Source organism: Cucurbita pepo, chromosome LG12, assembly GCF_002806865.2.
Source record: "Cucurbita pepo subsp. pepo cultivar mu-cu-16 chromosome LG12, ASM280686v2, whole genome shotgun sequence".
NCBI classification, from domain to species: Eukaryota; Viridiplantae; Streptophyta; class Magnoliopsida; order Cucurbitales; family Cucurbitaceae; genus Cucurbita; species Cucurbita pepo.
In genome coordinates, this window is record NC_036649.1 from 2,278,339 (window position 1) to 2,300,653 (window position 22,315).

Consider the following 22,315-nt stretch of genomic DNA (forward strand, 5'->3'; position numbering starts at 1 on the left):
CTGTCACGAGTCAAAGAAGTTGAACCACCAAATTTATAAAAAAAATTTGAAAATTAAATCGAACCCCATGGTCTAGTCGATACGGTTAGTGTTGGGTTAGGTCAAGGTGAAAATTAAATCGAATCCCACGGTCTAGTCGATATGGTTAGTGTGGGTTAGGTCTACGGGTGGGTGGTTTAAGCTTCGATTACACTGACTCAATCGAACACAATTTTTTATATGATTTTGATTTTTAATAATATACATTATGGGTCGGCTCGATATTTTGGTATGGTTTCTGCCAAACTCGAACCGAGCTGAATTATAAAAAACCGACCGGGTTCGAACCGGAACCAAGAATGGTTTCAATCAATTGAATAAAGAATCGAGAGCTCACATTTTTTGATATATAAAACGCGGAATACAAATTTCTCGCCGGAGAAGAAGATCAGGCGAGGGGATATGAGCTCATTGGCGCATCAACTTTGTGGATTGAGGAGTTCCCCTCTTTCTTCAACGCCGATTTCAACTCGGAAGCGTTTTTCTCCGGTAGTTTCTGCTGCAGCTTCCCCTACTCCCATTTCCAATGCGCAGACCAAAGAGCGCCTTAAGCTCAAGCAACTCTTCAAGGAAGCTTATGAACGTTGCTGTATTACCCCCATGGATGGCGTCTCCTTCACGCTTGAGGACTTCCATGATGCTCTTGCCAATTACGACTTCGTTTCGGAACTCGGAACCAAGGTTAATCTGCTATTCCAGTTTCTTTCTTCTTCGTTTAGGTATTTGTTGTTTTTAGTCGTGGATAATTTTCTGTTCGATTTCCAGAACTGCGCGTTGTCAATACTCGTGCATTCGTCGATTACGTTAGCGGAAATCATCGCTTTATAAAATCACTTTTATCTTTTGTTTTTGTAAAGGCGACTAGGAAATAATGGAATTATACGCCTTTGTTCGTTTTAGGGTACTGCTTGTCATGTAGGAGGTTATGATTATTGAGCATTCCGTTGTTGAATTTTGGGCATAGATCGAAAAAAGTATCACTACGTGACTGGATTTGCCAAGAATTTTGTTTCTGGAAGATTTTCTTTCGTTCGGTGGTTGTAATATCTGGATACATCAAATGTCATCAATCATTCCCAATTTGAAGAAACGTTCATCCTTAAGCGTACAAAGTTTGAGAGTTTTCAATAGTTCCACCGAGCATAAGTTGATTACAGAAAGAATTGGGCTAAACATTTCGAAAATTTGTGTCCTACAGCTGCAACTATGCAACTATTTAACTACCCATCAGTTTATAGCCACCACAAATAAACCAGCTTAGATAGGTAAACGTTAACCGACTAACTTTTTGACTCCAGTATCAGATAACTAACATTAATCTGTGTGTCATTTATTTCCTTGATGTTTGCTCATGCATCTCATGAACTAACGGATAACAGTTAGCTTCTGAATAAGTTTAAGTTATTGACTTTTACCAGTGTCCTGTATTCTCAGGTGAAAGGTACTGTATTCTCTACCGATGCTAATGGGGCACTAGTTGATACTTCTGCAAAGGGAACTGCATACTTGCCCACCCAAGAAGCATGCATTTTTAATATAAGACATGTAGAAGAAGCAGGCATATATCCTGGTTTAGAAGAGGAGTTTGTAATTATTGGTGAACAGGAACAGGAAGATGACGGCAGCCTAATTCTGAGCTTGAGAAGTGTCCAGTATGGCCTTGCTTGGGAGCGATGCAGACAACTTCAAGCTGAGGATTTTGTTATCAAGGGTATGGTGGGTTCTGCAAAATATATCTTGCTTCTGTAATTTCATTTTTTCCTTATATTGTTGGTTCAGATTCTTCAATCTTGTTATGCCAGAAGTATTCATGTGCCATTGCCACGGCTTTACTTGAACTGGATTTATTCTATATGTCGTACAATTGTGTTGATGAATTGTGAAGTAGTATTCATGTGACAATTGCCATTCATCTCTTTGAAGCTTCTTAAGTTCATAACCTAGTTGCAGGGCGGAGGCAACTAATGTTTTATCATCTTTGTCAACCACTACAAACATGTTTTATGTAATATTAATCATCCTTGTCATTCACGGAATAATTTAAGATTTTGAACTTGTTTTCACCATTTTCTACATTCTCTATATCTTCTTTTTTTCTCAGAAAAAGATCTTTAAATGCAGGTTGTTGATGGAAACAAAGGTGGAGTAGTTGTTCTTGTGGAAGGCCTTAAAGGATTTGTTCCTTTCTCTCAAATATCAGCAGTATGTTCACTAAACTGACATTCTTTCTGCTGACTTCTAATTCTCTAGCTGACTTTATTTTTAAACTTGTATTATTTTTACATTGCTGTCATACTGAAAGCCCATACATTTTTACGTTTATGTGATTATATGATTAGATGCTCAAGTTTCTGACGATTACAGACCACAATTTGATTTTTCCTCGTAGCTCATGAATTTATCTTGTATTATTATTTCTGTATTCTTTCATTCAATGCTCGTTACTTTTGCTCATTATATTCTTCATCAGTTTTAAGCTCATAAATGTTTGGTTCTTACTCAATTCGCATACTGTGTTATGCACCTCTTTTTCTTGTCAATTTATCAGAAATCAACTGCAGAGGAGCTGCTTAATAAAGAGCTACTTCTGAAGTTTGTGGAGGTTGATGAAAAACTATCTCGGCTAATCCTAAGTAATTCCAAGGCAATTGCCAGTAGCCAGTCAGAGCTAAAAATTGGGTCAGTAGTTACTGGAATTGTGCAGATTCTGAAACCATATGGAGCCTTCATTGACATCGGTGGAGTTAATGGGCTTCTTCATGTTAGTCAAATCAGTCAAAATCACATATCAGATATTGCAGCCGTTCTTCAACCAGGAGATATGCTAAAGGTATTTCATTCAGTGAGAGCTTGTTGGAGGTCTTCGTCAGTGTATAGCCTTGAACATGTTGAAATTATTTTTTGTGGTTGTAGGTCATGATTTTGAGCTATGACCGCGACCGAGGCCGTATTAGTCTTTCTACCAAGAAACTGGAACCTTCTCCTGGAGACATGCTTCACAATCCAAAGCTTGTTTTTGAGAAGGTATTTCTTTTGCACTTTACTCTTCTTACTATTATGATATGCATTGCTTTTATTTTCAGAGTGTATTCCTATTGTACTTCCCAATTCCAGTCGTCTTTTTCCCTCTCCTTACAGGTTAACCCCTAGCATGACTACAACCTTTATAGCTTGTATTTTCTTGAATCTCTTTTTCCGAAACTTACTGAAATAGAGTAGAAGTTTCTTATCTTTTGTATACAATTTTAGGCGGACGAGATGGCTCAGACATTCAGGCAAAGAATAGCGCAAGCAGAAGCAATGGCTCGTGCAGAGCTTCTCGAATTTCAGCCTGAGGTACTTATTTCCCTGCCTTGGATTTTTCAACTCAATTCATAAATGGGAATTGAAAACTTTGGAACGTGATTAACTCCTCAATGCCAGAGTAGATAATGGATTGACTCAGCTTCCATGGGGTATTGAGTAGACATACCCCTGAGTTGCCTGCAGAGGTTGTAGATATCACTTTTGTTTGTTTCCCCCAAAGAATAACAACGAGGAGTTATTATTCCTTGCTTCTCTCAAGTTAATAGTTCCACAGTTAATTTAAAAAATTTGGACCTAATCTTATAAAACGTGCTGCCCTTCCAAAGTTATAGGGTACATACGTCGACACTTTCTGGGCTTTGACCTTGCCTGACTCACTACTATATTTAAAAAAATTCACAAATTAACTAACTAGGTTCGGATGGTCAATCTTATCATCAAGTATCATTTTCCTGATTCACAATCCAATTCAATTCTTCAGTGCTCACTCTCTGGTGCTAGAAGCTATTTTACAAATTAGACCAGTAGATGAATTTAAAAATCTTTCTTTTCTCATCTCTGATGTGTTAGTTCAACTGCCGAGATTTGTTGTAGGACAAATTTCTAGTACTCCTTTACTACCATACTGCCATTTATCTTTAGCAACATCATTATTTTATGATATGCTATATTATTTCTTAGGTCCATGTTATTTTTGAATGCTGATGATGCGATTAGGATGATCGATGTTCGACCTACCTCAGTTTTGCATCGGTTTACCCACTTGCTGAAACCTCCCTCCGTAGTCGATTTTAACAGTTATGAATAATGAAACATGATAAAGAGTAAACCTTGTAGTCACGTATTACTAGACTTCCTCTCTCCCACTCTCCTCCCTATCTCTCTCGACCCATCCACCGGAGTATGTTGGGCTGGAATGCTTCTATTCCTATCCCATCCTTGATTATGATCTCTGGTCTTCCCGCTAATCAGCATTGATAAAATTTACTCTTGTAGTCTTACAAAATTTTCCTCTATTAACAGTGTAAAACGATGTTTACATGGATAACTTCGTTTCGATATTAATCCTCCTTTAGTTGCATGATCCTTTCAACTAGTTAGTGTATAGAAAGCTCAATTTGAGCATTTCTTTCAACTACAGCCAAGGACACCTTTAATTTTCAATAAGAACTTTTTTAGTTCTTACTTGATTTCTATTTCCATTTATGATCATCATTACTCTTGTCATATACAGTTTGGAACTGGATCATCTTCTATTGTTTTCAGTTTAGTCATAATTTCTTGTTTCTTTGAGGCTTTTTTGCACTTCTAATCTTGAATTAGTAATTGCTTGTAACTTTTGTTGGCAGAATTCATAGATGAAAGAGTGATTCTGGCGATTTATGATGGCCATCCTTCACAATGAGCCTCTCAATTACAAGGTATTGGCACTTTGAACTGGAATAATTGATTGTATTTATTATGCTAGATACTTTATTTTTAATTTTCTTCGGGTCTCGTTTGATAATCATTTGGTTTTTAGAAATCAACCTGATAGATGCTACTTCAACGTGTAAAATTGTTGGTTTTTAGATGCTATTTTTGCAACGTTTTCGAACTCCAAACCAAGTTTTGAAAATAAAATACTGTACTGTTTTTTGGAATTCGACGACGAATTCAAATGAAAATCGTTTGAAAAGAAATTATAAGAAAATAAACAAAATTTTCAAAAACTAATGTGTATGTATTATTCATTCAATTTCCTTTATCAACATTAATGAATTGACCTAGTGGTCGATAAAGGCTAAAGTTTATTAAAGTATCGACCAATACGAAGTCGTAAGCTCGGAATATTCTTACTTTTATACATTTCACAAAATTGCCTATCCTATCTTGATCTTAATACCCAGTTGTTATAATGAAAGAATAAACCGAAAATGATATACCCTTTTTTTTCTTCCTCTTTTCATTACTCCTAAAACGTGCTTATAAATTATACGATAATTTGATTTATCCGACTAAACTTTGTGATGCCTTATTTTCTAGTTTAATTAACCTTCTTTTATTCCGTGTAATTTTTTGAGATCGAGGATAATAAATCTCTCGAACATGTTCATATATTATACGACAATCCAAGCTATCCTTCGAAGCTGGCGTTATTGTAATCATGTTTGTTTTGAAATTGTTTACCAAATTCTACTCGTATTTGATGTTGTTTACTTTAGTTGAAAATAACAAGTTTGAGGGAATGGAATACACTTAGCTGTGGAAGAAGACAATGTATTTATACGTCGTATTCTCCAAATAAAAACACACATATTTGGATGCCCTCATTCCTACAGGGACACTTTCCACAAAGCTTAAGGTGATTGAATCGTGTGGACATCTTCTTCTCCAAACGATTCTCATCTTCATTATCGCTCGTAATATTACCTTTGATCTTTCATGAACACTTCAAAAAATTTCGTTACTATTTAGAACGGTTCTTCATAAGTCGACATTTGACTTTGATTTTGCTCGTTTGATTTTGGCTCAGTTGCTATTTCTGTTTCTGTATACCTGATTGATTAACCAAGGTAGTGTTTGGTTGGTAGTGTTCATATGACCCGATAACTCGACTAACTTGGATTTCCCAATCCAAACCATAAAAGTTGGGTTGTGTTAAAATTCGATTTCGCTTGGAAACTGACATTTTTTTTTCTCGGGTCAACCCAAAAACAGGGTTACAACTTAACCCAACCCAACCCAACCTAACCCTACTTTCAAAAAGTCAAGAATAGTTAACGTTTGTAACCAATATTAGTGATGAATTATGACTTGTAAATGTTTGATAGGTTGACTTGGGTTATGAACTCTGACTATTTGGATCACCGACTTAACCAACCCAAAATTTCAAGTTGCTAAAAGAAAAACGTCTTACTCAACCCAACTCGCATACACTCGTATTGCGAATCATTCTCTTTTTCCAAAGGTTCGATAATCATACATCGAATCTATTTGATATGATGGGAGTTGCACGTGTCAGGGTCCCTATTTCCATGTAAAAAATAATATTACAAAATTGGGATAAATTTCATTATCATTGCATAAAATATTGCATATACAAGAATCGAATCATATGGGTTTCCTTTTTACTTTGTGTAGCGGCTAAGTCTAATTTTGGATCCTCACTTCAGACAAACGCCCATTTGATCATTTCCTTTATGGAATCCAATTCTTACAAAACCATCAACTTCTCATTTTCCTTCTCAAAAACGACATTTATAACGAAACACCGAGCGTTCTGAAATAGGTTTCAATTATGCCTATACACTCGAAATATGAGAAGCTATTTAGCCAGCTCGATTAAATAATAAATTTTAGTCTTAACGATAAGGGTATACATGTAATTTTAATCATCGTTGAAATATTTTAGCCCGGTTTACCGAAAATTATGCTCGTTTCCTCATAATTTTTGTGAGCTTTTCCACCACTTAATAAAATAGAATCGTTAGAAATTATGTATATTTTTTTTAGTTTTCACAATTTTTGTTGGGTTTTTGAATAAAATAATAAAATTGTAGATAAAATTATTATGTATAAGTAGAGATATCCATTTAACCTAAGACGAGAGAATTCTCGGAGATTTCTCTCAATTAGCTAAACGAGACACGAGACAGAAATTACAATCCTTGTCCCTAACCCCAACCTCGCTCCAATCCTAATCCCACTCCATCCCGCTTCAAATTTATTTTTTGAGAAATTACTTTAATCATTATATTATATTTTTTCCTATGAATTATTATTTGATTTATTAGTATGTTTTACGTTTTTTTTTAATAGAAATTATTTTGTAAAATAAAAGTTATCTATTAAAAATTATTTAAAATGAATATTTAATATATATATATATATATATATATATATATATATATAGAGATAAGTAGAATATCCATCTGGAACCCGATCCCAGTAGCTTTCTCGCCGTAAATCCCGATCCTAATCCTCCCAAAAATAAAGGTAGAATTTCGTGTCGATAAGAAATAAAATAGGAGGCAGAAACGTACATATACTTAATTTCATCTCTGTCTCATCCCGTGGACATTTCTACGAACAAACTTGCTTAATTTTTCAATTTTAAAATTCATCTAAGATCATTAACTTTAAACGTGTATGTATATATATATATATATAGTTAGTGTTGTTCATATGGAAGTATAATATATTAAAATCAAATGTGAACAGATTCTTATATTCATCTACCTCAAATTTGTCCATTTTTTATCTTAGAGAAAAATAAAAGTGTTCACATTGGGAATCTTATTATTATTATTATTATTATTTATTTTTTATTTTTTAATAAAAAAAAACAGAGAATTCTAAACTCCATGGAGCCCTCCAAAGCTTAAGGATAGGATTCCAACTCTCTTTATCTTCTATTGTTTCACAAACTAAGCTCTATAAATACCTCCCTCCCTCCCCATCCCTCCTCAACTCAACCTTCAACCACCAACCAACGCCTCGAAAGCTTCCCTCTAACTCCTCCGTCCCTCCCTCGACATGTCTCCCGCAGCTGCCCCTGATAGCCCCATCGAGTCGTCCGATGCCCCGAAGAGGGCATACGTGACGTTCCTAGCTGGTAATGGTGACTATTGGAAAGGTGTGGTAGGTTTGGCAAAGGGCCTTAGAAAGGCCAAAGCCATCTACCCTCTTATTGTAGCTGTCCTCCCTGATGTTCCCGAAGACCATCGTCAAATCCTCGAGAATCAGGGTTGTATCGTTCGTGAGATTGAACCTGTTTACCCTCCGGAAAACCAAACCCAGTTCGCTATGGCTTATTACGTTATCAACTACTCTAAGCTCAGGATCTGGGAGGTACTAATACTATGCATGTTTGTTCATTTTTATAAACCTTACTATAATCTATCAGGTTAAACTTTTGAGACGATCGGTATCGATCGATTTGATTGCAGTTCGTGGAGTACGAGAAGCTCATTTATTTGGACGGGGACATCCAAGTGTTCGAAAACATCGACCATCTGTTCGACATGCCGAATGGATACTTCTACGCCGTGATGGATTGCTTTTGTGAGAAGACATGGAGTAACTCTCCACAATACAAGATAGGGTATTGCCAGCAATGCCCTGATAGAGTGAAATGGCCTGTGGAGGAAATGGGAAACCCTCCACCTCTTTACTTCAACGCTGGGTTCTTTGTGTATGAGCCTGATCTCTTCACCTACAAGGATCTTCTTGAGACTTGTAAGGCCACAACTCCGACTTTGTTCGCCGAGCAGGTAATCGTTTCGAGTAATACTTAGCTTCCCGTCATTTTTTTCCAACCCAATCCAACGACACGATGCACGAGACTAGACTCGAGCACAAAAAGTCGGTGCAGTTTAGTTAGTGCACAGGTAGATTGAAAAATCTCGAATACACGAGTCCACCTGAGTGAATTAGGGTTCCAGCTCGTTGTCAAGTATGACTCTTAAATTTATCCACGTTAGGTATTTTGTGTCTGATAAATCCTCGAACTCGATATATTTCCAAGAAAACCCTAATTTTTTTTTTTTTTTAAATTCTGGGTCGAGAAAGCACGTAAAGTTAAACAACATAGAACGAGTCAAAACCGTAAAAAATACGAAATTCAGGGATTGATTAAATACAAAACTAAAACTTCAATATAACCCTAATTCAACTCTAGTTTGTTTCTCGTACAGGACTTCTTGAACATGTACTTCAACGACATATACAAGCCCATTCCACCAATTTACAATCTCGTCCTAGCCATGTTATGGCGTCATCCCGAGAACGTCGACGTTGACAAAGTCAAAGTCGTCCACTACTGTGCTGCAGTACGTATTTCTAATAGACCAGTACTTTTACTTCACTGCATTGAACAAAATCTTAAACTCACCCCCGAAAAACGTACGTGTAGGGATCGAAACCGTGGAGGTACACGGGAGAAGAAGAGAACATGGATCGAGAGGACATCAAAATGTTGGTGAAGAAATGGTGGGAGGTGTATGAAGATGAGTCATTGGACTACCAAAATGTCATCAAATCTCAGACCAAACAGGACACTAAGCTCACACCTTTGATGTCTGTCCTGTCTGAACCTGAAGTAGTGAGCCATATCACAGCCCCTTCAGCTGCTTAAATTAATTATTAATTATAAGCTCTTAAGTGTGTGTGTGTGCGCGCTTAATTAAGCTTTTATGTACGGTACCTCTGGTGGGGGCCACCACGTTGACTTTTCAAATTTTATGAATAAGGCTGTTTTTAGCTGCCTTTCCTTTTTTTTTTGCTTTTTTTTTTCTCTTAATTAATTATATATTTTTAATTATCATCGTAATCATCTTCACCAATGTGAAAATCGATTCTATTAGACTAAAATATCAACTTAGTCTATGTATTGTCAACCGTTCAATTAAGAATTTGAAAATTTTGATTAATCCAGCTCGATTAGGGTTCGAGTTAGGTTATAACTTATTCGGGCTCCGTTGAGTATGAAAATTTTGTTTACTAAGTTGATTTATAAGTTCATCTAAATTAAATTTGAGTTAAAAATTTAGATTTTTTTTTTTTTTTTTTTAGGGTAGAATTATATTTAATTTTATAATTATTTTTTTTATTATTTATTTTTCAACCACTTTTAAAATAAATTTTTAAAATTTTGATTGGATATTTTAAAAATAAATAATAAATATTTTATACTTAGATCGAGTTAAATTTATTATTTAATAAAGATTATTAAAATAATTTTTTAGTTTTTTTTTAAATATTAATATTTTGGCGATAAAATTTGAAAACAAAAAGTCACTTTTCGCATGGAAATTATTATTATTTAACCATTTTCCATAAAAATTAGTTTTAAAAGACTAATTTAAAATTTATTGAAATTTAATAATATATATATATATATATATGTATGTATATATTTATTTATTTATTTATATTGGGCTATAAATTATATTGGGCCGAGTCCGACCCGGGACAAGTAGTTCATGTGATTCCATTGAAAGCCCTAAACCTCGCGAGAGAGAAATCTTTGGATGGCTACGAGCAACAACCTCCATGGCTCTGGTACTCCTCTTCCTTCAATGTTTCCTTTTCGTGGTTTCATGAAGTGTTATGTGGTGTGGATTTTTCAGAATTGAGTAATCATTTATGAACAAGGAGGCACGTTTATTGATCTTCTCTTTTTTACTTCCTTTTAATTTCCTGTTTGCTGTCGTATTACCAGAAATGTATGATCGTGAACGGAATTCACATCCAGCAGGTTATTTAAGATAGACGATTTTTCTTGTTCCTAGTTGCGCTATAATTGTCTCTTTGAGTTGAACCTTCTATTGTTTGTTGAAGTCTAAGAAGCGTATTGAGGATTTCTAGTGTTGAGATAAAGTTATGAATTCTCTGTGTGCTCATAAACGAGGGGAGAAAAGTAGTTTAATTCTGTATGTTTGTCTTTTGGTATTGGTAAAAATTTTCGGAATTTCATTGAGTGGTTAAGTCTGCATAAGTTGGAGGCATCAAAGATTTGCGATACTTGGAGGTGGGTGCTCGAAATAACTTACCTTAACCCTCTTTTTGAAAACTTTTTTTCTTTTTATGTTTGCTATAATTGTATTCAGGCCTTCCGGATTATATAAACTATAATGTATAGTTTTGGTTTTTTTCTTCTTTCCCTAACTAGCTGCTTAAATTTCATAAGTACATCCTGTTTACTATCTTTTTTTTTACAATACCTTCTTATAAAGAGTTCCTTCAATTTTCAATGTTACATTAGTTAATTTCCAGACCTATAGGGATTTTTCGTTATTTCATGTTTTGACCTTCGAAATTATGTTTCGGTCTGTTCTGAGATGTGGAGTTTATATTTTGAAGATAATTTCTCTTATGAGTAAGATTATTTGAGTGAACGGAAGTCATTGTTCTCCTTGAAATATTGGAAAGAAGAGTCTTGCTGTTGATTGGCGCTTTATCATCTTTTGTTGTCTTCTGGTTATCTTTATTTGCTGGACCGTGTTAAGTGTTTAATTTCCATTAATACTTTGTACTCTTTATCTCACTTCATTATCAAAGCATTAGTTGATCCTCTTTTATCAAGTATTGATTCATGTATAGTAACACTAAATGCGAGGTTTGCAGCTTTTCCTATTTTTCCTCAGAAGGTTGACTTTTTTCATATTATATGTCAGATTCTGTGAATGAAATGCTAATGGAATCGGCTAAAGAAGGATCTGGTCATATGAGTTCAGAGGGAAAGCCCAATGACACAGGTGAGCATAGGAAGCGGACTATAAGTCGTTTATTGTTTTAGTTCTTTTCCTTGCTATACATATTTTTATTTGCATGTTAATTTGTTGATTAAGAGGTATAATGATATTCTTCTTTATTATGCTAGAAATAAAAGCGCGTGTCGATGCCATGTGGGAGCAAATGAATAAAGGGGTGTCTAGTAAAACACTAAAAGGTTTGTCAACCAAACGAAGTCCAGTGGTGAATAAAAACTCAAAGAAACCATCCAATGTAAAAAATCACATTCTGCTCTTTCATGATGAGGCAGCTCAAAATTTAGGAAAAATATCTCTTACTTTTTCTCTCTCCATCTTCCCCGTGTCTAGAATTGGATTGCATATCTAGGTATGGCGTCAAAGAAGATTGAACCTCAAGAAAAAGATACATTATCTGAAGGACCCAAGGTTCTGCAGGACAGTTCTATGGATGATGCTAAGATGCTTGCTGCTACTGCTCTCTCAGCTGTTAGGGATGCTACAGCTACCATTTCCGGCAGGGGGAAAGTTGAGGTGCCAATACTTTCATATCTATTTTTATCTGTTTTTCTACCCTTTTAGGCGTGTGATTATCTAGGCATTTGGTTTTCTATTGTTACGAGACATATAGAGCTGAAGATGGATTTATCTTTGTATGTCATTTCGTCGGTTGTTTGAATAATTGTTTAGAGAATTTCTTCGTTGTTGGTAATGAAGGAGAACTTCCTTCTGTAATGATGCATGGGTAGGTAAGAAACACCCTTTTACTTCCATCTCTCTCTCTTTCTCTTCCTCCCTCTCCTTCTCCCTCTCTGTCCTTTTTTGGTGATTTTTCTACCAAAAAATGTTTTGGTCTTCGATGCGTGGGAATAAGAAACTCATTCTTGGAGAATGGGTGTGAGAAGAAACTTACGGAAGGAGGAAAAGAGATTGGAGTTGTACTTGACTTGATTGATGAGATGAATCAAGGAAAGATAAAAGAGATTAAAAAGTGGATCTGTCTAGAACATTCTTGGTTAAATTTTTGGTGAAGCTTACTTTACTGAAGGGTAGAAACTTGCTAGAAACTGAAAATCCTTAAGAAGTAATTGTTTTGTTGTGTACTACAATTGGGTGGCATTAATACAACATATTAGTTGGTGAAAAGGTGTCCCCTGTTGCTTTTAGAAAAAAGAAAAAAAAAAAAAAAAAAGGGAANTTAAGCTTCCTACTGCATTTTTTGCATACAGGCAGGGAAGGATCAAACGTACTTGTCTTTCTACGCTCTTATGGCAGAAAACGTTGGGATAATTCTATGTATTTTGGTGTTTCATAGCGGTTGGAAAAATTCCCTAACGAGGGTAACATATATGATATAACCTTAACCTCGTAGTATAAAGCTCAAAGCCAAAGCTAAATTGTTATGGAGTGCCATTAGATCAATCATTGGGAGGATTTGATTTGAAAGAAATCAAATTAGGGAAGTTTTTAGAATTGGTGGAGAATGAATATTACAAAATATCAAGCCTCTTCTTGGTGTTGCCTGTCTATTGTACTTTGTAACCATACCTCCAATATAATTAAATTTTACTTCGGGGTTTTTCTTTATACAATGAGATTGGTTAGGCTTACATTTTCCTTTTGTAAGCTCTGATAATTGGGTGCTACTTTGTACTCTCCTAATATGACTACCTAGCCCGTCTATGGATAATTGTTGCGTGTTTCTTCTGGCATTTAGGACAACAATTGTTGTGGTATCCCCTTTTCTTTGGTTAATTACTAGTTTTGGTGGGTAGGAGAATCAAAAGGTACAAATCAAGATTTTACGACTTCATGGGTGAAGTTCGGTAAGTCGGGGCTTGGGTGGGATGTGTGGGAGAGTCCTCCAAGAAGTTGATGGTCCTGATATTTGATAACTGTTCTTGCTTTATGATATCATCTCTTATATTGATCGTCTTATGATATCATCTCTTATATAACCGTAAAACAGCAAGTTTTGCATTGTTTATATTGATTATCTGTTAGTTGATGAACACAAACCATTGTCCTTTTACTTTTAACAGATCACAGAGATTAGGGACTTCGCAGGCCAAAATGTTGAAATTAAGAAGTTTGTAGATGCTGATTCAAAGGAAGCATACGAGAAGATGAAAGCACCTGCTAGTTCAGCTGTTGATGCAATCCTGGAACAAATCAAGAAGAAACAAAAGCTTAGTGTTCTTGACAAGACAAAAAAGGACTGGGGAGAGTTCAAGGAAGAAACCAAGGGGTTGGAAGAGGACTTGGATGCTTACAAGAAGAGCTCAAACCAGTATCTCGATAAAGTTTCGTTCTTGCAGCGAGCCGATTACAGGGAGTTTGAACGAGAGAGGGATGCACGGTTGGCTCTGCAGGCCAGGAGGAGGCCTGATATGCGAGAGGAGCCATGATTAATAAAACCATCAAGAGAAACAAGCTCTGTGGAGAATGTGCCGTAAGTATTAAGGTTGTTATTGAATTTCTTGTGCGTATCACTTCCAATAGGCAGTACAGTCGGCTCTGATGATTTGGAAGTTCATTGTGTGCCCATGGCGTATTCTGGTATCTGTCTGACAAAAACTGCAAATCATGCTTCGATGTAAATCTTGGTCTCCTACCATCAGAAAGATTTCTTGTAGCACTTATCTTTCATTCTTCTGTTGTGTACAGACAAATCTTGGAGCTACGGTTGTGTTACTCAACGGATTAAGGCATCTTTACCAATATGAGCATAGCTTAGCCGGTATAAAGTATGTGTTATCAACAAAAGGATCAAAGGTTTGAATTTTTATTTCTCATATTATTGAACTAAAGAAATGATATTTATTTACCATGCAAGGTAGGAGCTTGTAAAACTCCTGTTTAGAGGTAGAGATGTTTATTGAAGCTGTAGGATAGGGCTCGTAGAAACTCCGGTTAAAACGGAGAATGAGAATGAGGGAGGAAATGAAGAGAGATTTATCGTTGTTAGTTAGATAGGTCTTGTACTACCTTGATTGGAGGGCGGAGAATTAAAATAGATGGCAAGGATGAAGTGTTCTCTTAACTTGATCTTACATATTCTAAACATTTTCATCTCATCCTTTGCATTTTCTCTCACTTGGAAGGTCACTTTAATTCCAAATACGTACTTGCTCAAAACGTTTGATGAAAACCAAAAAACGTGTAAGCATGTTATGGTTAAAGCATGTGGTGCACATGAGAAATGAGAATGCATTAAAGCTATAAGTCTTTCTAGGGTATACTCCAAGATCGTGAGTATCCAATTAGAGCCTTACTTTTACTCATTTCGATTAAGAACCACGGTTATTTCATTTATACGCATCCACTTTATCGCTCCATATTAAACCATTTTGTAACTCAAACACGTACTTTTTAAATTTCAATACCAGACTAAACAGCTTCAGACTTAACAACTTAATTCTACACTCAAAACACCTTTTAACTATGTAACTGTGATTCCACAAGCTTTGAAACGTGTCATCTTTCCATCACTGAGCTTTGAAACGTGTCATCTTTCTATCATTCTCTTCCCCCAAAACACTAGCACAAATTACAAAGCCATTCTCCTTTTTCTCTACACGTGATATATCATTTATTAAATTACCATGAAAGATGCCTCAAACTTTGCTCAACCCAATTTCAAAAAGAGTAAAAGCCTCGTTTATTTCATTTCTCTCTAGCCAAATTACTAAAACACCCCCAACTTTTGTCACTTCTTCAAAAACATCCCTAAGACCCTTTACCTTTCATAAACAACGTCAAAAATATTTTAGAGTAGAAATCTATTAGAACATTGAAGGAAGGTCGAGATTAAGAGCACTAAGCAGTGACTTGGACCAAAATCGAGACCCAATACACGTCATTCTGAGTCACAGTCACGCCCATTTCAAATCTCAATTTTCCATCCAAATCTAACAAAGTACGATGGTAGTTATGAAACGGAGACGGAGGTTCCTTTTGGCCTTGACAGATGGAAGTTGGAGAACCAGGAGATTTGAAAAGAGCAGCCCGTGAGGAGGAAGGATTATAATTCCATAGAAGAACATACAGAATTGAAACCAAAACGTGAACACAAGGCATTTACCAGAAAAGCTAAACAACAAAACAAGATACAATCACGAGACTCTAACTCTGCCCCTCTCTCTATATTACCTTTTCTTTCTCACTTTTTGCACTTTCCATTCTTTTTCACATCAATTTTCTGGTCTACAAACGCCTACACTCTGTACCCGCCCTCCATCTCGGCTTTGTTGTCGATATTTCACCTACCCTTCTCGACTGATTTTGTGAGATCCCACAAGTTAGACACCAGCCATGTGCCAGTGAGGAAGCTCAACCCCGAAGAGGGTGGACATGAGCTAGTGTGCCAACGAGGACGTTGGGCTCCAAAGGGAGATAGATGGGGGAGTCCCATGTTGATTGGAGAAAGGAACGAGTGCTAGCGAGGACGCTAAGCCCCCGAAAGAGGTGGATTGTTAGATCCCACATCGGTTGGAGAAGAGAACGAAACATTCTTTATAAGGGTGTGGAAACCGCTTGAAAGGAAAAGCCTAAATATGACAAAATCTACTAGCAGTGGACTTCGAGTGTTAAAGATTTTCTGAAACAACACTTTTGGTCCTTAAAACGTAAAAGGACTGAAAGTTTAACCTGTAACAACTTAGTCTCGAACATTGCCCAGAGCTTTATTATGTAACAATTTGATCTCTATTCTTCAATCGACAATTTATCCGTCCTCATGCCACGACGAAGGGAGTGGAAGGAAAACGCTTTCAGTTCCAACAACCAACAAGGAGCACCTCAGTATACGATCGTACACAGTAACTAAGTATCCTATCACACCCAAGGCCAACTTCAATTCACCAAACCAAGATTCATGTCGTATAGTGATTGTGAACTCATACGAAGATATTAAGTAGGTAGAAAGTTGTCAATTTACCAAGACTAGAGCTATTAGCTGATGGTTAAGGTTAAATACAGTAGACTCCTCCTTTAAAAGTACAAAGACTAAATTTTTACCACCAAAAGTAGCGTAAAGACTAATTTGTTACTTTTACGACGTGGACCGACCAAAAGTGCTCAGAATCCAACAGAGCCTGAGATCTCTCTCTCTCAGGACCTGCCATGTTCATTCCATGCAAATGAACTGCAGCCATATAACATATCATTTATAATTCACTTTTACTATAATACCCTCCCCTGCTCGTCGGTCGACACGTGTTCTCTTTCTACAGGTCACTACTTTTCTTTCTTTCTATATATATATATAAAGCTTCTGTCCAGCCATAGCTTACGGTTCCATGGAGTTCAATAGGACTCTCATTGTAGTGGCTTGGATTACAGCCACTCTGTTGGTGCAAAACCGTAGCAATGTTCATGGAAGGTACCATTTTCATAAGGGACAAAGGACACAGAAGCCTGCTGAAGACCCTTGTTCTGATGCACCGCCGCCTTATTCACCACCGGAGGAGCCAGCTCCTTCTAGTCCAGCTGAGTCAGCTCCTTCTAGTCCAGCCGAGTCAGCTCCTCCAAGTCCAGCTGAGTCAGCACCTCCAATTCCAGCTGAGCCAGCTCCTTCAACCCCAGCTGAGTCAGCTCCTTCAGCTGAGTCAGCACATCCAAGTCCAGCTGAGTCAGCTCCATCAGTGCCAGCTGATCCTTATCCTGATGGTCCTGGAAACTCCACTGCTGACTGTGTGTTTGATGTCACTGATTTTGGAGCAGTTGGGGATGGTTGTGCTGATGACACTGCTGCCTTTAGGGCAGCATGGAAAGCAGCCTGTGCCGTAGAATCTGCCACTCTTTTAGTTCCTTCGGATCGTTGCTTTAAAATTACTTCGACTATCTTCACCGGACCTTGCGAACTGGGACTCGTGTTTAAGGTTAGTAGTGTTACTTCAATTTTGAATCTTTGAGTCTGTTTGGAATGACTTTTTATGAATTTCGTAGGTGGATGGGACCCTGATGCCACCGGACGGACCGGAGTCGTGGCTGAAAACGGACAGTCCGAGACAATGGCTTGTGTTTTACAGGTTGGATCAAATGACATTGACTGGAAGTGGAACCATTGAAGGGAATGGCCAGAAATGGTGGGAGTTGCCATGCAAACCACATAGGGTACCTGCATTGCATTTATTTCACTTCACTTTTTGTTTGCTTGCTCTTGAATACCTCTTTATTTATGTGAGATCCCACGTCGGGAGAGGACAAAATAGTCTTAAGGGGTGTGGAAACCTTTCCCTAGTAGACGTGTTTTAAAGAAACAATATCTGCTGGTGGTGGGCTTGAGCTGTTACAAATGGTATCAGAGTCAGACATGGGGAGATGTGTCAACGAGGAGGTTGAGCTCCGAAGGAGGGTGAACACGAGACAGTGTGTCATCAAGGATGCTGGCCCCAAAGGGGGTGGATTGGGGGGTCCCACATCGATTGGAGAAGGTTTCCACACCCTTTGGGGGCCCAACATCCTCAATGGCACACCTCCCGGTATCTGGCTCTCATACCATTTGTAATAGCCCAAGCCCATTACTAACAGATATTGTCCGTTTTGGCCCGTTACATATCACCGGTTAGCTTCACGATTTTAAAACGCATCTACTAGGGAGAGATTTCCACACTCTTATAAGAAATGTTTCGTTCCCCTCTCCAACTGATTTGGGTTCTCACAATTAGTTGGAAAGGGAAACGAAACATTCCTTATAAGGGTGTGGAAACAAGGTTTTAAAAACCTTTAGGAAAAGTTCAAACAAGACAATATCTACTAGCTGTGGGTTTGGACTGTAACGACTTAACTGTTCCTTGCAGGGTCCAAACGGGTCGACTCTCCCCGGACCATGTGACAGCCCTGCGGTGAGAATACAAAAAGCACATTTTCAATCTTCATCCAATACATATGAACCACAAAGGGTGACTCAATTCTGACATCATTTGGGTTTTTCAGCTGATAAGATTCTTCATGAGCACCAATTTGGCAGTGAATGGGTTGAGAATCCAAAACAGTCCACAGTTCCATATAAAATTTGATGGCTGTGAAGATGTTCTTATACAAAAGCTATCAATATCTTCCCCAAAGCTCAGTCCCAACACTGATGGCATCCACATACAAGATACCAAAGGGGTTGGAATATACAACTCCATCATATCCAATGGTATCAAACTTTGATCAATGACTTACTCTTTTCAACTATCAACCTTTTTTTGCTGATATGGTTTGAAAACATAGGTGATGACTGCATTTCAATTGGGCCTGGCTGTACCAATGTGGACATTGAAGGCGTCACTTGTGGGCCGGGTCATGGAATTAGGTACCAACTGTAATAGCTCAAACCTACCGCTAGCAGATATTGTCTTCTTTGGGTTTTCCCTTTCGAGCTTTACCTCAAGATTTTAAAACTTGTCTGTTAGGGAGAGGTTTTCATGCCCTTATAAGGAATGTTTCGTTCCCCTCTCCAACCGATGTGCGATCTCACAATCCACCCTCTTCGGAGCCTAGCGTCCTCGCTGGCATATCACCCTGTGTCTGGCTCTAATACCCTTTATAATAGCCCAAACCCACTTCTAGCAGATATTATCCTCTTTACTTTTCCCATTTGGACTTCCCCTCAAGGTTTTAAAACGCGTCTGTTAGGGAGAGGTTTCCACACCGTTATAAGGAATGTTTCATTCTCTGTCCACCCGATGTGGGATCTCACAATCCACCCCGTTGGGAGCCTAGCATCCTCGCTAGCACACCGCCCTATGTCTAGCTTTAATACCCTTTGTAACAGCCCAAACCCACCGCTAGCAGATATTGTCCTCTTTACTTTTCCCTTTTGGACTTCCCCTCAAGGTTTTAAAACGCGTCTGTTAGGGAGATGTTTCCACACCCTTACAAGAAATGTTTCATTCCTCTCTCCAACCAATTGTAAGANTCTCCACCCGATGTAGGATCTCACAATCCACCCCATTGGGAGCCTAGCGTCCTCGCTAGCACACCGCCCTGTGTCTGGCTCTAATACCCTTTGTAACAGCCCAAACCCACCGCTAGCAGATATTGTCCTCTTTACTTTTCCCTTTTGGACTTCCCCTCAAGGTTTTAAAACGCGTCTGTTAGGGAGATGTTTCCACACCCTTACAAGAAATGTTTCATTCCTCTCTCCAACCAATTGTAAGATCCCACATTGGTTGGAGAAGGGAACGAAACATTCCTTATAAAGGTATGGAAACCTCTCCCTAGTAGACACGTTCTAAAACCATGAGGCTGACGGCAATACGTAACAGGCCTAAGCGGACAATATCCGCTAGCGGTGGGCTTAAGCTGTTACAAATAATATAAGAGCCAAATACCGTGCGATGTGCTAGCGAAGACGCTGGCCCCCCAAGAGGGGTGGATTGTGAGATCCCACATCGGATGGAGAGGGGAACAAAACATTCCTTATAAGGGTGTGGAAACCTCTCCTTAGTAGACGCATTTTAAAACCTCAAATGAAAGCCCGAAAGAAAAAACCCAAAGAGGACAATATCTACTAGCGGTGGGCTTCGACCGTTACAAACTAACAATCCATCAATGTCAATCTCCACTTCTTCGTCTTAACACAATCAAACATAGAGTAACTAATGGTTGTATGTTTGATTTTGGAAAAGAGCAGCATAGGGAGCCTGGGAGTCCACAATTCCAAGGCATGTGTATCCAACATAACAGTAAGAAACGCAATGATTAGAGAATCAGACAACGGTGTTAGGATCAAGACATGGCAAGGAGGGTCGGGCTCAGTGAGCGACATCTCGTTCGAGAACATACAAATGGAGAATGTTAGGAACTGCATCATAGTAGACCAATACTACTGCTTAACAAAGGATTGTCTGAACCAGACATCAGCTGTGTTTGTGAACCAGGTCTTGTACAAGAACATCAAAGGAACATACGACATGAGGAACACTCCAATTCACTTTGCTTGCAGTGACACAGTGGCCTGCACAAACATTACCATGTCTGAAGTAGAGTTGCTGCCACATGAAGGCGAGCTGGTGGAAGATCCTTTTTGTTGGAATGCATTTGGGGTTCAGAAGACATTGACCATTCCTCCCATTGATTGCTTGCAAGAGGGTGAGCCTCAGAATGTTGCAGAGACCCCTGAATATAGCTGCTAAAGAGTGCCACAGCAGAGCCAGGCAAGAGCCATTTTGAGCAAATGGGTCTTGTTTATTGTGGCTTAGGCTCCAAGTTCATCCCTTTCTGGGTTTGTTTTTAAGCTTCCCATATTGAGTGATGTGATGCGCTGTTGTAGAATGTAGAATAAAGAGTGAGTCTTTCTCTTGTTGAGATGTATAAGTGAGTTAAGGGACTGAATGTCTATAAGCAACCAATAGAATATAGTTTGATATTGGGCTGTGAATTTGATATCATTAGAACAAGAAGATGAGGCGGACATTGTTGCTTCTTTGTTTGTTTCCATGGTATTCCTAACACCGTGCAAAACATGGACAATCGAAATTCTGAGATTCCACATTAGTTAGAGAGGAGAGCGAGGACGTTGGGCTCCAAAGGGGGTGAGTTGTGAGATCTCACATCGGTTGGAGAGGAGAACGAAGCATTTGTTTATAAGGGTGTGGAAACCTTTTCCTAGCAGATGCGTTTTAGTTCGAAAGAAAAAACGCAAAGAAGACAATATCTGCTAACAGTGGGCACTCAAAGAGTATAATGTCCTCTCAAAGAGGATAATATCTACTAACGGTGGGGCTTGAGGTGTTACATTGCAAATTCATCCCGACCAATTACACTGAAAATGGACAACACAGCCAACCCTTCTGGGATCATACTTCAAAACAGAGAGATGATAACCCAAAGTGTCTGTCTGAAAACATACTTGAGTGACTGAAGCCTTTCCATTGAACTACTTCCAGCATCTTGAGTGTGAATTATCGGGTAGTCGGGCACGCACTCTAGCTGTTTAGACTCTATAGGAACAAGTTTGAACCGATGGACTCAAGGATCAAGCTATGCAATGATGAAGAATCTCTTTGCTATCACTCAAATGTGATAGATGGGTTAGAAATCATGACTCTCTACAATGGTATGATATTGTCCACTTTGAGCGTAAGCTCTCGTGGGTTTGCTTTTGATTTCCCAAAAGGCCTCATACCAATGGAGATAATATTCCTTACTTATATAAACTCGTGATTCTCCCATTAGTTAGCTAACGTGGGAGTCCCCTCCCAACAATCCTCCCCTCGAACAAAGTACACCATAGAATCTCCCTTGAGGCCTATGGAGTTCTCGAACCTCCCCTTAACTGTGACTCAACTTCTTCTTTGGAGCTCTCGAACAAAGTACACTCTTTGTTCAACACTTAGTCACTTTTGACTACACCTTCAAGGCTCAACTTTTTTTTTTTCGACATTTGAGGAATTTGTTGACATGATTAAGTTAAAAGCATGACTTTATACCATGTTAGAAATCATAACTCTCCACAATAGTATGATATTATCCTTTTGAGAGTATGATATTATCCTTTTGAGCAAAACCCTTTGAGCATAATCTCTCGTGGTTTTATTTTTAGTTTTCCCAAAATGCCTCATACCAATGGAGACAGTATTTGTTACTTATAAACTCAAGATCTTTCCTCTTAATTAGCTAATGTGTGATCCTCTCCCAACAATCCTCGACAAGATGGGGTATAAACAACTATGAATATACAACCTATATAAATTCAAATTAAACAACTTAAAAGATTAAACAATTTAACTCAACTGAACACC

At 38.0% G+C, this 22,315-nt stretch overlaps 4 protein-coding genes across 9 annotated transcripts; all 4 read left to right on the top strand.

Moving 5' to 3' along the window:
• Positions 1–375: 375 nt before the first annotated feature.
• Positions 376–4,806, top strand: LOC111806714 (30S ribosomal protein S1, chloroplastic-like). The gene is made up of 7 exons (XM_023692143.1): positions 376–720; positions 1,474–1,755; positions 2,161–2,241; positions 2,588–2,869; positions 2,953–3,063; positions 3,289–3,375; positions 4,695–4,806. The coding sequence occupies exons 1-7, from the start codon at positions 442–444 to the stop codon at positions 4,701–4,703; spliced, it is 1,131 nt and encodes a 376-aa protein (XP_023547911.1). The 5' UTR covers positions 376–441; the 3' UTR covers positions 4,704–4,806.
• On the top strand, positions 4,781–21,007 carry LOC111806713 (polygalacturonase At1g48100-like). Of its 3 annotated transcripts, none has more exons than XM_023692141.1 (7): positions 4,781–4,895; positions 17,203–17,461; positions 17,529–17,696; positions 18,383–18,427; positions 18,519–18,726; positions 18,801–18,882; positions 20,206–21,007. In XM_023692141.1, exons 1-7 carry the CDS (start codon positions 4,807–4,809, stop codon positions 20,705–20,707), a joined length of 1,353 nt encoding a protein of 450 aa, XP_023547909.1. In that variant the 5' UTR covers positions 4,781–4,806; the 3' UTR covers positions 20,708–21,007. The 3 variants fall into 3 exon arrangements, with proteins under 3 accessions (XP_023547909.1, XP_023547908.1, XP_023547907.1); XM_023692140.1 differs by lacking the exon at positions 4,781–4,895 and adding an exon at positions 16,880–17,160; XM_023692139.1 differs by lacking the exon at positions 4,781–4,895 and having other exon boundaries at positions 16,880–17,461.
• On the top strand, positions 7,778–9,604 carry LOC111806715 (galactinol synthase 2-like). The gene is made up of 4 exons (XM_023692144.1): positions 7,778–8,178; positions 8,277–8,600; positions 9,024–9,158; positions 9,242–9,604. Exons 1-4 carry the CDS (start codon positions 7,864–7,866, stop codon positions 9,461–9,463), a joined length of 996 nt encoding a protein of 331 aa, XP_023547912.1. The 5' UTR covers positions 7,778–7,863; the 3' UTR covers positions 9,464–9,604.
• On the top strand, positions 10,295–14,406 carry LOC111806716 (craniofacial development protein 1-like). 4 transcript variants are annotated; one of them, XM_023692146.1, is made up of 6 exons: positions 10,470–10,585; positions 11,505–11,585; positions 11,711–11,835; positions 11,931–12,113; positions 13,622–14,031; positions 14,247–14,406. In XM_023692146.1, the coding sequence occupies exons 1-5, from the start codon at positions 10,474–10,476 to the stop codon at positions 13,985–13,987; spliced, it is 867 nt and encodes a 288-aa protein (XP_023547914.1). In that variant the 5' UTR covers positions 10,470–10,473; the 3' UTR covers positions 13,988–14,031; positions 14,247–14,406. The 4 variants fall into 4 exon arrangements, with proteins under 4 accessions (XP_023547915.1, XP_023547916.1, XP_023547914.1 ...); XM_023692147.1 differs by lacking the exon at positions 10,470–10,585 and adding an exon at positions 10,295–10,389 and having other exon boundaries at positions 13,622–14,406; XM_023692148.1 differs by having other exon boundaries at positions 10,389–10,485; positions 13,622–14,406.
• Positions 21,008–22,315: the final 1,308 nt, after the last annotated feature.